We start from the raw sequence: 13,564 nt of genomic DNA, 5'->3' as shown, positions 1-13,564 counted from the left end.
ACCAGGGCTCGAACCCGTGTCCCCTGCATTGGCTAGCAGATTCTCAACCACTGTGCCACCAGGGAAGCCCTGTCTTCATTTCTTTCCATTCTTTTTTCTTTATTCTGTTCCACAGCAGTGAATTCCACCATTCTGTCTTCCAGGTCACTTATCTGTTCTTCTGCCTCAGTTATTCTGCTATTGATTCCTTCTAGTGTAGTTTTCATCATTTCAATTTTTGTACTGGTCATCTTTGTTTTTCTTTAATTCTTCTAGGTCTTTGTTAAACATATTGCATCTTCTTGATCTTTGCCTCCATTGTTTTTCTGAGGTCCTAGATCATCTTCACTATCAGTATTCTGAATTCTTTTTCTGGAAAGTTGCCTATCTCCACTTCATTTAGTTGTTTTTCTGGGGTTTCACCTTGTTCCTTCATCTGGTACATAGCCCTGTGCCTTTTCATCTTGTCTATCTTTCTGTGTTGGTCAGTTCTTATTCTTCATCTGACTGATGTCTCAGACACATTTGATTCCACTGATTACTCCCTCCTTGAAATACTTCCTTCAATGGATATTAAGTGGTCTTGGTTCTTCTATCACTCTTTCCTGGCCTCCTTGGCTCATTCCTTGTCTTCCAACCTCTGAATATTGCTGTCAGTCCTTGGAAATTTTTCCTCCCTACATTTACACCCCCAGGTGTGATTTCACTCCCTGTCTCATAATTTTCAAAACCATCCATATATTGATGAGTCTCAAATTTACTATCTTTAAACCAAACCTTTCCCCTGAACTTTAAACTCTACATTCAACCGCCTACTTGAGATCTCTGCTTAGATGTGTATTCAGTATCCCAAACTTAACGTGTCTTTAAAAAATGAACTCTTGATCTTCCTCACAAGTCAGCAAACTTCTGCATTTCTGCCAATCTCAGTAAATGGTAACTCTGTTCTTCCAGTTGCTCAGGCCAAAACCTTACTGACATCTTTGATTCCTCCCCTTTCTCCTTCGTGCACCCCCCAAACCCCCATCCCACGAGTGATCTGTTAGCAAGTCCCACAGGCAAATCTAGTTGCAATTCTTCAAAAATATATCTTTTTGAATTTAAATCCTTCAAAAGGTGTCCAGGATTCAACTATCTCTCATCATCTACACTATTTCCACCTTGGTCACCATCACGTCTTGCCCAGATTTTTGCAATCTCCTCCCAACACTACTCTGCAGTCCCTCTGCTCTCACCACTGCTGTCCCACAGTCCATTCTCAACATGGCAGGCAGAAAAATCCTAAAGAAAACTTAAGTCATGTCATTCTTCTGCTTAAACCTCCCAATGGCTTTCCATTTCACCGACAGTAAAAACCAAAGTCCTCACTATCACTTAAAGGCCCTACACATATTCAGTCTCCTGTTAATTTTTTGCCCTCACCTCCAACTACTTTCTTCCTGGATCACCCTGCTGTAGCCACGAGACTCCCTAGTTGTTCCTTGAACAAGCCTGGCAGGCTGTGGTCTGTACCCTGCCTAACCTAACCCTACAGCATTTTCCCATGTAATGAAATGATTCCAGAAAACATAACTTTTATTGATTGACTAGTACTCTTCTATATACCGCATCCCTTACCTTCAGAGTTTTAAAGCAATCTGACTCTCACACAGCATACCTAGTCAAAATAAAACAGCGCTCCAGAAAGTTCTTGTTATTCTTTGAGAGCATATTCCTCGGCATCATGGGAAACAGTCAAGAGGTTCAAAACAGAGTGGCTGAGGTTGAGTTACTGGAAAGTACTTTAAAGCCCCAGGCAGGCAAGAAAACAACAATAGGGAAAGAAATAACAAGGCCACTGTCCACTGATCTAACTCAGTACAGCCTTTCTTACTTTGAAACCTGCAATTTTTTATTAACAGCATTTGCGGGCTGGTTAAATTTTGATTCACGTAAGATTAAGTGGTAAACAAAAGTAGTTTAGTTGTTATCTGATGGAGCCAGTGCTTTAGAGAGGTGCCAGTGATTTGAAAAGATGACAGATGTAAGAAAAGAACTCAGCCGATCTGGGAATTTAATACTTTTCACTTTCTCTTCCTCACACCCTACCAGAGACATATTCCTAGGCAAGAACACTTACTTGATAAATCTCAAGAAAAGCGGGGAAAGTTCCCTGGACCGTGGCTCTACCCTGTCTGGGAATTTTGCCAGAGCTCGCCAGAGCAAAAACCGAAAATTGGTATGGTCCAGTCTTTCCTGAAGGTCAGTTTTCAATGCGAACTGCTCATGATAAAGAGTTCCAACGTTTCCTTCCTGAGTCTGCTCCCAACTTGCATCTCCAATGGACCTCTCCTCATCTCTTGTGTCATTTTGCAGTTCTTTCTCTGAAAGAAAAAAGTTCATTGTAACCACTAGAGAAGTGTTAACAACCACCCTATGTGTTTCTGCCAGTAACAGCATTCCTTTCTCTAGTAATACAAGCAAACGATAACAGTATCCAAAGGTTATCAAAGATAATACATTTCTCAGGGCTTCCCTGGTGGCGCAGTAGTTGAGAGTCCGCCTGCCGATGCAGGGGACACGGGTTCGTGACCCGGTCTGGGAAGATCCCACATGCCGCGGAGTGGCTGGGCCTGCGCGTCCGGAGCCTCTGCTCCGCAACGGGAGAGGCCACAACAGTGAGAGGCCCGCGTACCACAAAAAAAAAAAAAAAAAAAAAAAAAAAAAAAAAGATAATACATTTCTCATTTCCGTTTCCCAATTTCATGTGTAATTAAGCAACAGAAATTAAATAGTTAAACAACCATTTTCCCCCACAGCCCCCTCCTTCATATCCCTTTACATACCAGCATGTGTAGCTGCTTTTTCTAGATGTTCATAGTAGACTTTCCAAAATTGCTTATTTTCCATTTCATGTGCATGAGAACTAAGAGTAAAGATCATAAAACAAAACATGTCGTATGGACCTTATTTTGAGATATCTCATACAAAAAAAAGTGAAAGGATATAACTAAAATACTAATTAAGTTATCCTTGAATGTGGGGTCATAAACAACTTTTGTACTTTATTTTTCAAAATGCCTGTTCTGCTAAGGTCTAATATTTAGGGTTTTGAGAGGCCACACATAATATATTTCCAATCTGACAAAAAGCCAGAGTAGGCCCTCTGAAGACAAATGCCTGCAGAAGGACAGATTTCTATAAATGAGGTACAACATATGTATTTCTTATGTGATTATGAAGGTCCTTTTTAGAGCTAAAGGGTTTTGGATACTAGACAGCAAGGGTTTTAAATTTTTGAATTAAATTTTTAATTTTTAAATTAAAGTTTAGCTCAATATATATAAATAAAATTATACGATTATTATACAGTATTTATTACTGTAAAAAATTCAATAATACAGGTGTATAATATAAAGTAAAAAGAGAAAGTTCTCCAAAGTTACTTCAAAGTACACAGAAACATATATAAAACACCTGAATTGTCAAAAACTTGGCATCAGATAGAATAATTAATGTTTACTTTTTCTTCACCTTGTCCCACAAAGGCTTTAAGGTAGCTCTAAATACCATACACACCCATTCACTTACATCACACCCCAGAGTATAATACTGGCTCCATCATCATTCTGCAGTAGTGAAAGCACAACAGCTTCATCCATTTCACCCACGCTTACCTTATGAGTTCAATAACAGGATCCCAGAGAGCACTGAAGTTAACATATAACATGCCTAAGAGATAACGAAGTGGCATCTGCAAGCATAGGAAATTAGTTTAGATCAGCACCAAAATGCAAGGAACCTGACTCGGACAACCTGAGGTTTGGAAAGAAGCTTCTGCTTTAAGAAAAAACTTGCAGGTGTCAATCCAAAATTCAGGTACAGTAATTTTCCTCCTCTCCCCAAAATGTCACTCGCTATTTAACAGAGAAGAATCACTTAAGAAAACATAGTATTCAAACTCACTCCAGATGTTCACGAATAAAGGATGTATTTGAATAAACAGATTTGACTCATGATTAAATTCACTCCTAACAAATACTGCCACTACCTGACAAGACAAAACTTGAACGGTAATCAGTAAAGCACAGGTGCCAAAGAACCCAGCAAAGCACTATGTGAATGGCAGCTGAGGCTTTATAAGCAGATGTGTGAGTTCTCAAAACTAGGCATTAAAAGAGTTCAGTTCAGAGGGTCTGAAGTTTTCACAGTCGCCTTTTGAAAGGACAGTCACTGTTACTAGCATCGCCGGGCGCTCAGGAAACATCCTGTAAAGTTGTAGTTCTATTATTATTGGGGGGTGGGGTGCTTGTGTCTACTTTAGCAGCAGAGCCCTTTTCCAAATGAAACATAACACAGGACGCTAATATACAGAACAGGTCAAGAACAGAACTGCTCTGCTTGAAAAGGGAATGCCTCCACTTGGCCTTCTTCCCAAGGGGACAGTGATGTATCCTCAAGGGTCACGGACGGAAAATCTCTGATACAAAAAGTGGAGGGCTGACGTCCTGCAGCAGTGAACAAATATGGAGAAGAGTATCAGGCTGTCAACTTGACCTTGTTCCTCCTGCTGCCACCTACTACCTACCCTCACATACTACACACATACTCAGGAGAAGGGAGGATAGTAAATTATTTCTACTGTTGAAAAGGCTTTAGAGCCATTTAACTCAAAGCATTGAACAGAACTGGGTACTTACTTAGTTTTAGATTTTTTTTTATAATTCTTGCTTTTAAAAATTCTTTCTCTCTCTCTCTCTTTTTTTTGGTGACTATTTAGTATGCTTCTCTTTTTTCAAATGCCAGCTAAATAGATCTTAAAGTATAAACTGAGTTTAAAAAAAAAAAACAAAAAACACTGTTTTTACCTCCTGTAACGGCCCATCAGGGACTGCAGTCTGTACCACATCATGCCTTAGTTTTCTCAAATGAAGAAGCTTCTCTCTGTAATCATTCACAGTTGCTGGCACAAGTTCTGCCTGGCGTAATATAGCAAAGACAGACTGACGCTCTGAGAGCCCGTCATCCTGAACAACCAGAGGAAACCAGGAGGCAGGTCAGTATTTTGATTTTCCAAAAAGAATATTAAATGTGAACAGAAGTCTAAAAAAGAAAAACTGGCATATATTAATGTTTTAAATAAGCAACACGTTTTTTAAAAATTAGTTAATTAATTTTTGGGGCTGTGTTGGGTCTTCATTTCTGTGCGAGGGCTTTCTCTAGTTGCGGAGAGCGGGGGCCACTCTTCATCGCGGTGCGCGGGCCTCTCACTGTCGCGGCCTCTCTTGTTGCAGAGCACAGGCTCCAGACGCACAGGCTCAGTAGCTGTGGCTCACGGGCCCAGTTGCTCCGCGGCATGTGCGATCTCCCCAGACCAGGGCTCGAACCCGTGTCCCCTGCATTGGCAGGCAGACTCTCAACCACTGCGCTACCAGGAAAGCCCAATAAGCAACACATTTTTTGAGTAAATGATTCATTCTTCCTCACATCATTTACTTTTTGGTAGATAATTTAGGTTTAGTGTCTAGCATAGACATGACAAGTAAAAAACAGGAAAGTAATTCTCAAAATCACTCAAGCTGATTGGCAATATTTCTTGAAATAAAGAAAATGTATATATACTTTCATTGTACAACTCTACTTCTAAGTAGAAGTTATTTCTACTTCTGGAAGTAGTCATTTGCATTATTGAAATGTTTCCCTGAACAAAGATATCTGTGTAAAGATGTTCATGGCAGTATTATTAGAAATGCTGAAAAACTACCAACAACCTACCTAAGCATCCATCAAGAGGGAAGTGGTTAAATACAATATTTTAAACTGTGGGGCACTATTTAAACTTCAAAAGAAATGAGGTAGGGCTAGAGGTACGGATATGGAAAAACTTGCCTGACACCATTTGTTTAAATTATGTGTGTATATAGAAAAAGTCTGAAAGAATAGTCACCAACTAACTGTGGATTTTCAGTGGTGGCCTTGCCGAGGGCATGGGGATAAAAATTGCAAAAAGGTTTTTTCCAACTTTGTGATAGATATTTACACGGTATTTGAATTTTCTGCAGAATTATCATTTTGGAAAACAATATGTCAAGTTACATTTTAAAAAACTTATCCAAAAGGAACAGTTCAAATACCTCCATTAATTCCGGAAGCCGAACCTCAAAGTGGTTTAGGATCCTTATTGTCAAAAGCCGAATCTAGAGAAATTAAAAGGCATGTTTCAAACTCCCAACGTTTAAACATAAGAAACTGATCAAGAGTCAATGAGACCTAAGTTTCATGGAATTATGAAAGATATACCACTTGTCAGAGCAATCCATGTTTATTCTATTCCTTATTTCACATTCAACACCAACCAACACCTTATTCAAATGGTCCTTGGAACAATTAATGACCCGACCAGACTGAGAAGATAAGGTTGCTCATAAAATGGTGTTGCTTCTTTGAGCTATGACACTATAAGCATCTCTGTACATGCGCGCAAAGAATCTGATTAAGCTTACAATTCCACTGAGAGGAATGATTTTATTTCTAAGTAACATGTCCAGGTATTTCTATACACCTGAATGAGCAGCAGAACCACCTACAGAGCTTTGAAAACTCACGCAGATGCGTCACTCCCACCCTATGCCTGCAGAATCAGAATTGGGGGGTGTGGGGGCCCAGAATTTCTATTTACAGTAAGCGCCCCAATTAATCCTGCTGCAATCAGTTTGGAGGTCAGTGTTTCGGAATCACTGCTTTAAATAGAAACCACCCCAAAGCAGCATTTTCTGATTAAGGAGCTCTGAGAACCTCTGGCAATACACGTATAAAACAAAAGATGAGAGGCAGAGAACACACCACAAAACCCTAGTACCTTGGATATGCCAGTTGAAATGTTTGCTCGTAACCTGGGAAATAATTCCATTAAAGCTTCCTCTGAAAGCGGCCCCCTGCAGCCACATAAGGATAATCTCTGATAGTAGAGATCAGCCAACAGCAGCACAGACGGCTCCAAAGGAAATGCTCTGCAATGAGATATTTATTAGACCCAAACTGTACCATACACCACAGAGAACTTAGGCTATACCAGAAACCACAGAAAATTATCACTGATGAAGGAAGTGTAAGAGGGAACAGGTGAAAGTTTTACATGGACATTCAGCATCACTTGAGACATGAAGAATCTGAGGTCCACCAACAGTGGGCCACATACTCAAGGACAGACACACAGCCAGAGGCAGGGGCAGGATTATAATATGGTATTTTGACTGAAGTCAAATGCTGTCTTTTCAATCTGCATACTCATAAGTGACAGTGACATAAGGGGGGATATATAATATTCACTGAGTGCTTTCCACGTGCCCGGTACTGAGCTATGAGGGAAGCAGTACAGAGCAGGGGGCCAGCACATCAGCTCTGGGGTAGGGCAGCCCAGGCTTGAAGCCAGCCCATCACCCCCGTCATCCATGTAACCCTGGACAAGCCACTTAACCACTATGTGCTGTCCTCCAACAAATATTTACTGCGTATCTACCATGTGCCAGTGACTTTTCTAGATACTGGCTATAGCAGGAAACCAAGGAAAAAGTCCCTATCCTCCTGGAGCTTATATTCTAATAGGGGAACGTCACCCACAAATAAACCATAAATAACAAGTATGACAGTGACGAGGACAAAGGAGAGAAGTGAATCAGGAAAAGGAGGCTGGACTGAGAGACTGGTGCGTGGGGGAGGGGGGAGGGGGGCGAAGGGGTGAAGAGGAGTGCTGTTGGATATGGGGGTGGTCACGGAAGGCAGAGACTGAAGGAAGTCAAGCGGTGAGCCCAAAGGCACCTGGAGGAAAAGCATTCCTGGCAGAGCGGGCCGCAATGCCAAGTCCCAGACAGGTGTGCTTGTCGATGTGAGGAGAATCGAGGAGACCAGTGCAGCTGGAACCGGGTGAACAAGGAGGAGTGGCTGGGGATGAGGCCAGAAGCCAGGGCCTAGATCACACAGAGCCCCGAGGGACACGATGAGGACCCGCGGGCTTTATCCCGAGTAGGCTGGGTGCCACGAGAGCAGGGCGTCTCAGCAGCGGCTCTGCTCACGCGGGCCAGGTGACTCTGCTCTGAGGCTGTCCAGTGCACAGCAGGGCGCTCCTTACCCACCGCACTCCAGTAGCAGCCCCCGGCTGTGATGACCAAAAATGTCTCCAGAATGGCCCGTGGTTGAAAATCACTATCTCCGAGGGTTGTTGGCAAAAGAGTGACATGTTCTCTTTCACGGCAGAGAATCATCCTTGTTGTTGGGTACAAAACAGACAGCAGCGGGGCAAGGATGGAGGCAAGGAAACTCGTTAGGAGGCTACTGCAGTCATCCGGATGACAGATGGAGGTTGAGACCAGGGTGGCGGCGGGTGCTGAGCACAGCTGGGGTTCTGGATTTATTTAAGAACTCGAGTTCCCCCTTCTACAATGTTAACAGTACCTATGCCTCAGGGAGTTGCTGTGAGGATTACAATAATAATGTAATAATAATGTACGGAGAGTACTCAGAAGAGTGACCGGCACATAATAAAAACACAATAAATGCATTTGTGTATTGTTACTACTGCACGCACAGTCTAATTCAATCTCCACGAGGGAAGTACTGCTTCTCCCTTTTGAGAGAGAAGAAAGTTGAGAGTAACTAACTTACTCGAGGCTATCTAGCTACTAAGTGATGAAGACAAGGTTCAAATCCAGGTTGTCTTGGCTGTGAAACCTCTGGCGTAACCAGTAGCTAGTGCAGCACCCAGCGCTGAGGCCGCCAGGCCTCCATCTACAACTTTCACAAATGAAAATGTGCACTGCCACCCTCCAAGCCGATTCGCTCCTATTAGAGGTTTCTGGGCCTCCTAGGTTAAAAGCACCTGCCCGGGAGGCCAACTGGCCTTCCACAGACAGACAAATCCCACTCTTTTATGCATGCTTTTCTGTTTTAAAACCTCCACAGATGCCTTAAATTGTTCCCACAAAAGAATACAGTGTGAGACGTTTAAACAGAATGACTTTAAAAAAAAAAAAAAAAAGGGAACATACGGAATACGGTAAGTAGGATGACAACAAAGAAAAACTCCTCCTTAAAAAAATTTAAAGCAATTCAATTAACGATAGAAAGACAGTAGCCTTGCCCAGATTGGGGAATGTACAGAGATTCTGGATTACTGCACTAAGTCTCCTAACTGGTCTCCTTTATCCTCCTTCAGTCTCTTCTCTATATAGCAGCTTGAGTGATCCTACTTTGGCCTACGTCACGCTCCTGCCCAAAACACCTCCTGTGGCTTCCCCTTTCACTCACAGTAAAAGCCAAGGCCCTACAATGGCCAAAGGTCAAATACTGCCTGCCACCATGCCCCCTATGTCCTCCTCTCCTACTACCCTCTCCTCGCTCTACTCAGCTACAATAGTTCCTTGCTGCTCAAGCAAGGCACCCACACAGAGCCGCGGCGCTCATATCTTCCCTGGGCTTGGGACAGAGTGCCCCAGGTCCCAGATATCCCATCCCCAGGGCTTACTCCCTTGCTGCTTCTGGGTTTCTGCTCAAATATCTCCTTGGTGAGGCCTTCCCTAGTTAAAACTCCTATTTGTCCCCAGCCTCCAGACTCTCCCTGTCCCGACTTTACTACTGTCTAACATGCCATATATTTTACTTGTTTATTTTCTTTAGTTTATCTTCTTGCTAGCGTGTTAGCTCCACGAAGGCAGGGAATTGTGTGTTTCATTTACTGTGTCTCCCAGTGCCAAGAATAGGGCCTGGTACATGAGAAAAGCAATGAATACTTATTGAATGAAGTAAATGAGCAAATCTGTTGTTAAAAGCATGTAAATAAAACAGACTAGACTCCAGAAACAGAAGGCAAACTACTTTACAAGATTTTTAAAACGCCTGATCTTTAGAAAGGGTCCTATGCCGAGCAATGAACGGCTCCCAGTAACAGCCCTGTGCTATGACCCAAATCAAAAGAAACTTAAAAAAAACCAGAAACTGGATTGTTTTGGTATGTAGTAAAAGGACCACAGGAAAGTTTTCTGAAGTGCTAAGTGTGCCAAGCTGAGAAACACTGTGAAAGAAGCAGAAACGTGTCTGTTGGAGCCACGGTGCAATGTCATATGACCAGCATTATACACCCACTTCACTCTGCAACACTAATTTACATACACAGTAAAATACCCTTTCACAAAGATGAATCTGTATTTAAAGACTGTATCCAAAAATGTTCTTATTTTAACTGGAGGATTTAAATCAATAATAAATTTCCTACAGGAATACAACTCAGGTAAAAAATAGATCCAAGATTTTGCCATCACAGAAGCCTTTATATTTCATTCATTATTAAGCTGAATGTAAGATATGTGTACTCACAATACTAAATTCTTCACACGCTCCACAGAAACCAGATGAAGAAGTTCAGAAGAGTCTTCCAAACTTAGCAGAGTATTTACAGCTTGACAAAGAACAAATAAGTTTCCTTAAGGCAGAAAAACAGGAGAAACCACATTATTTCTTTGACACAATAACTACAGACATCTCATTTTATCTACCACTTGGTATTTATACAGAGTACTTAAAGGGAATCTGTGCCTTCTAAAGGATTATCTGTCAAATGTCAGAATATAACAGAAAGGAACTGAAAAGAGGTTCCAAGTCTTATATTTTAACTTTCGTAAGAGAAAAATATATTTAGAAATAGAGAATAAAAATGTATGCTCCCTTCAACTGAGATGAGGAGAAAATTCAATGGTTCTACCAACTGGTATTATCAAAATTAGAACTTTTGAGAATAGACTTAGACTTTTCAAAAGCTAAGAAATTATCTTTGTGTAAAACTCATGTTGATTTTATGACTCCAATTTATAAGAAATCACATATCCAATGGCTACTACCTATAATTGACTCAATTTATATGAATTAGATAATCATTTAATCCTAGGCCAGAGGTTGGCAAACTATGGCCCACGAGTCAAATCTTGCGGGTAGCCTGTTTTTATATGGCCGGCAAACTAAGAATGCTTTTCACATTTTTAAAGGGTTGTTTAAAACAAAAAACAAACAAACAGAATATGCCACAAAGACTGAAGACTGAATGTGGCCCACAAAAGCTAAAATATTTACTGTATTGTCCTTCACACAAATATTTTGCCAACACCTGCTCTAGTTAGAGAAGGGCTATCCAACAGAACTTCCTTTCTGCAGTGGTAGAAAGGCTCTATACTTCTGCCAAATGTACTCACAATCCAGTACGGTAGCCACTAACCACGTGTGGTTACTGAGCACTGGAAATGCGGCAGGTCTACTTTATTCTCTAACATGTCTGCTTAGTATCTAACAGAGAACCTAGCAATTAATATTTAAATGAACGACTACTATACACGTATTCGGAAAAAAAAATACCATGCTAGAATAAAACAAAATACCTACTATTATTTGTTTATTTCTGTAGCACAATTTTTTTAATCTTATTTTGATCAAAATACCTACTTTTAAATTGCTGTTCTCAGCTAGTTGGGGGAGATGGACAAGTATACAACAGGAAATGGTGTTTGGGGCAGGGCAGTCTAATTCTGCTTGGATGAGTCATGAAGACCTTTCTAGAGGTACTGGGTTTGAGCCGAGTTTTTTTTCTTTTTTAATTTTATTTATTTATTTTTGGCTGCCTTGGGTCTTTGTTGCTGCGCGCAGGCTTTCTCTAGTTGCAGCGAGTGGGGGCTACTCTCTGTTGCAGTGCGCGGGCTTCTCATTGCAGTGGCTTCTCTTGTCACGGAGCATGGGCTCTAGGCACGCAGCCTTCAGTAGTTGTGGCTCGTGGGCTCTAGAGCACAGGCTCAGTAGTTGTGGTGCATGGGCTTATTTGCTCCGCGGCGTGTGGGATCTTCCCGGATCAAGGCTCGAACCCGTGTCCCCTGCGTTGGCAGGCTGATTCTTAACCACTGCGCCACCAGGGAAGCCCTGAGCTGAGTTTTGAAAGCTAAGTATGAGTTCACCAAATGATGAAAGACCTAGAAAGGACTCCAGGCAGAAGCGACACATGTGCAATGGTAGCCAGGGGGACATACAAGAAAGTGTCTTGCTCTAGGTAAGCAAATGCCTGGAGCACAAGTGTATACCAGGACTAGACTGGGCGTGGAAGACAGGAACAAGACACAAGCTGGGACTTGAAGTTGAGTCTGATTTCCTTGACCATGGCACCCTTCGACTACTTCACCTTTGGACTCAGCAAATGTTCAAGCTGTCCTGACTTTGTCACCACATTATGAGGTACAAGGGTAACGCCTCCAGCTCAGTCTCTTTTTTCCCTGTTTACATACAGGGGGTTCTGCCAGAACACAATGGCAGTACTATTCTCTGGTATCCATGTGTTTGCCAGAAAAGACAGACAAGAGAACAAATGGTGATTGTAACTGACCTTTTCCAAAGCTCCCTCTGTCAATAGTCATGAAGAGTGACTCTATGAAGCAGGTGACTAGGGGTATCACTTTCTCTTTCTCCAGGGGTCTGTCCAAGAAGTGGGGAGAAAAAGGGAAATGCTCAAACTAGCATTCAATGGCTTTTTCATGAAATGGCAAAAAATGGCTAATAAAATCTTTTCATCAGCTTGCTAAAGCACCTTTACACAATTAAACACAGTTGATTTTCTCACCTAATATGAGGTAACACGACAAGGGCCGCCCAAGACCATGAAAGGTAAGTAGTCTCTTTATTTGGGGGTAACTGAATTATAGATAAAAGGTGATCTAACACTGAGATCGGTTCCTTTCCTCCCTTGGATCTGGTCTTCTTCTGCCTTATATTGGATCTGAAGAAAGAAAAGATAAACAAATATTTAAAATAAGAGAGGATATAATCGCTCTTGCCCTCTGAAGTTTGAAATAAAATTGGTTCCTTTCCATGCATGGAGCATTAGCGGGAAGGAAGCAACTGGCAGTGACAGCTGAATACAAATAACTAAACAAAAGTGACTCCTTTACTGATTTTTCAGTGACAGACTTTTTCAACCCCACTGGTTCTACTTTCTTTTATTTTCTATTTTAATTTGCTTCATAACTTAAAGCAACTCTCTTCCAGTTTTAGGTATTATTTCTGAATTCTGTGCTGATGGACATGTGTTTAAGAACTGGAGAAGTAATTTATTGGCATGAACTGACTTCCTCCATCCCCCCTTTCCTTTCTGACATGAATTTTACTGCTTCACAAATGTGTAGAATGATGTTGCAGAGGAATCACAGTGAATTTGACAAATGTCGCTAAAATGATTATGACTTAGAAGTAACTTTTGGACTTCCCTGGCAGTCCAGTGGTTAAGACTCCACTCTTCCACTGTAGGGAGCGTGGGTTCGATCCCTCGTTGGGGAACTAAGATCCCGCATGCCATGCAGCCAAAAAAAAAGCAAGAAGCAACTTTCTCTGAGGCTTTAATCTGATAAGTGGTTACTCAACAATACTTTCTAGGGCTTCCCTGGTGGCGCAGTGGTTGTGAGTCTGCCTGCCGATGCAGGGGACACGGGTTCGTGCCCCGGTCCGCGAAGATCCCACATGCCGCGGAGCGGCTGGGCCTTTGAGCCATGGCCGCTGAGCCTGCGCGTCCGGAGCCTGTGCTCCGCAA

General features: G+C 42.0%; 1 protein-coding gene across 1 annotated transcript in view; it reads right to left on the bottom strand.

The window, feature by feature from the left end:
• Positions 1-13,564, bottom strand: part of UTP20 (UTP20 small subunit processome component) — a 96,794-nt gene that overhangs the window by 64,553 nt on the left and 18,677 nt on the right. Inside the window, exons 13-21 of the mRNA XM_059081891.2 lie at positions 12,602-12,757; positions 12,368-12,456; positions 10,327-10,432; positions 6,818-6,968; positions 6,093-6,155; positions 4,827-4,985; positions 3,636-3,712; positions 2,805-2,884; positions 2,099-2,342 (exon numbers count right to left, since the gene is read on the bottom strand). Coding sequence (XP_058937874.1) covers positions 2,099-2,342; positions 2,805-2,884; positions 3,636-3,712; positions 4,827-4,985; positions 6,093-6,155; positions 6,818-6,968; positions 10,327-10,432; positions 12,368-12,456; positions 12,602-12,757 — 1,125 coding nt within the window. The remainder of the gene's footprint in view (positions 1-2,098; positions 2,343-2,804; positions 2,885-3,635; positions 3,713-4,826; positions 4,986-6,092; positions 6,156-6,817; positions 6,969-10,326; positions 10,433-12,367; positions 12,457-12,601; positions 12,758-13,564) is intronic.

The sequence above is a fragment of the Kogia breviceps genome, chromosome 12 (genome assembly GCF_026419965.1).
Source record: "Kogia breviceps isolate mKogBre1 chromosome 12, mKogBre1 haplotype 1, whole genome shotgun sequence".
In the NCBI taxonomy this organism is placed as follows: Eukaryota; Metazoa; Chordata; class Mammalia; order Artiodactyla; family Physeteridae; genus Kogia; species Kogia breviceps.
This window is presented reverse-complemented; position numbering and strand designations above follow the sequence as displayed.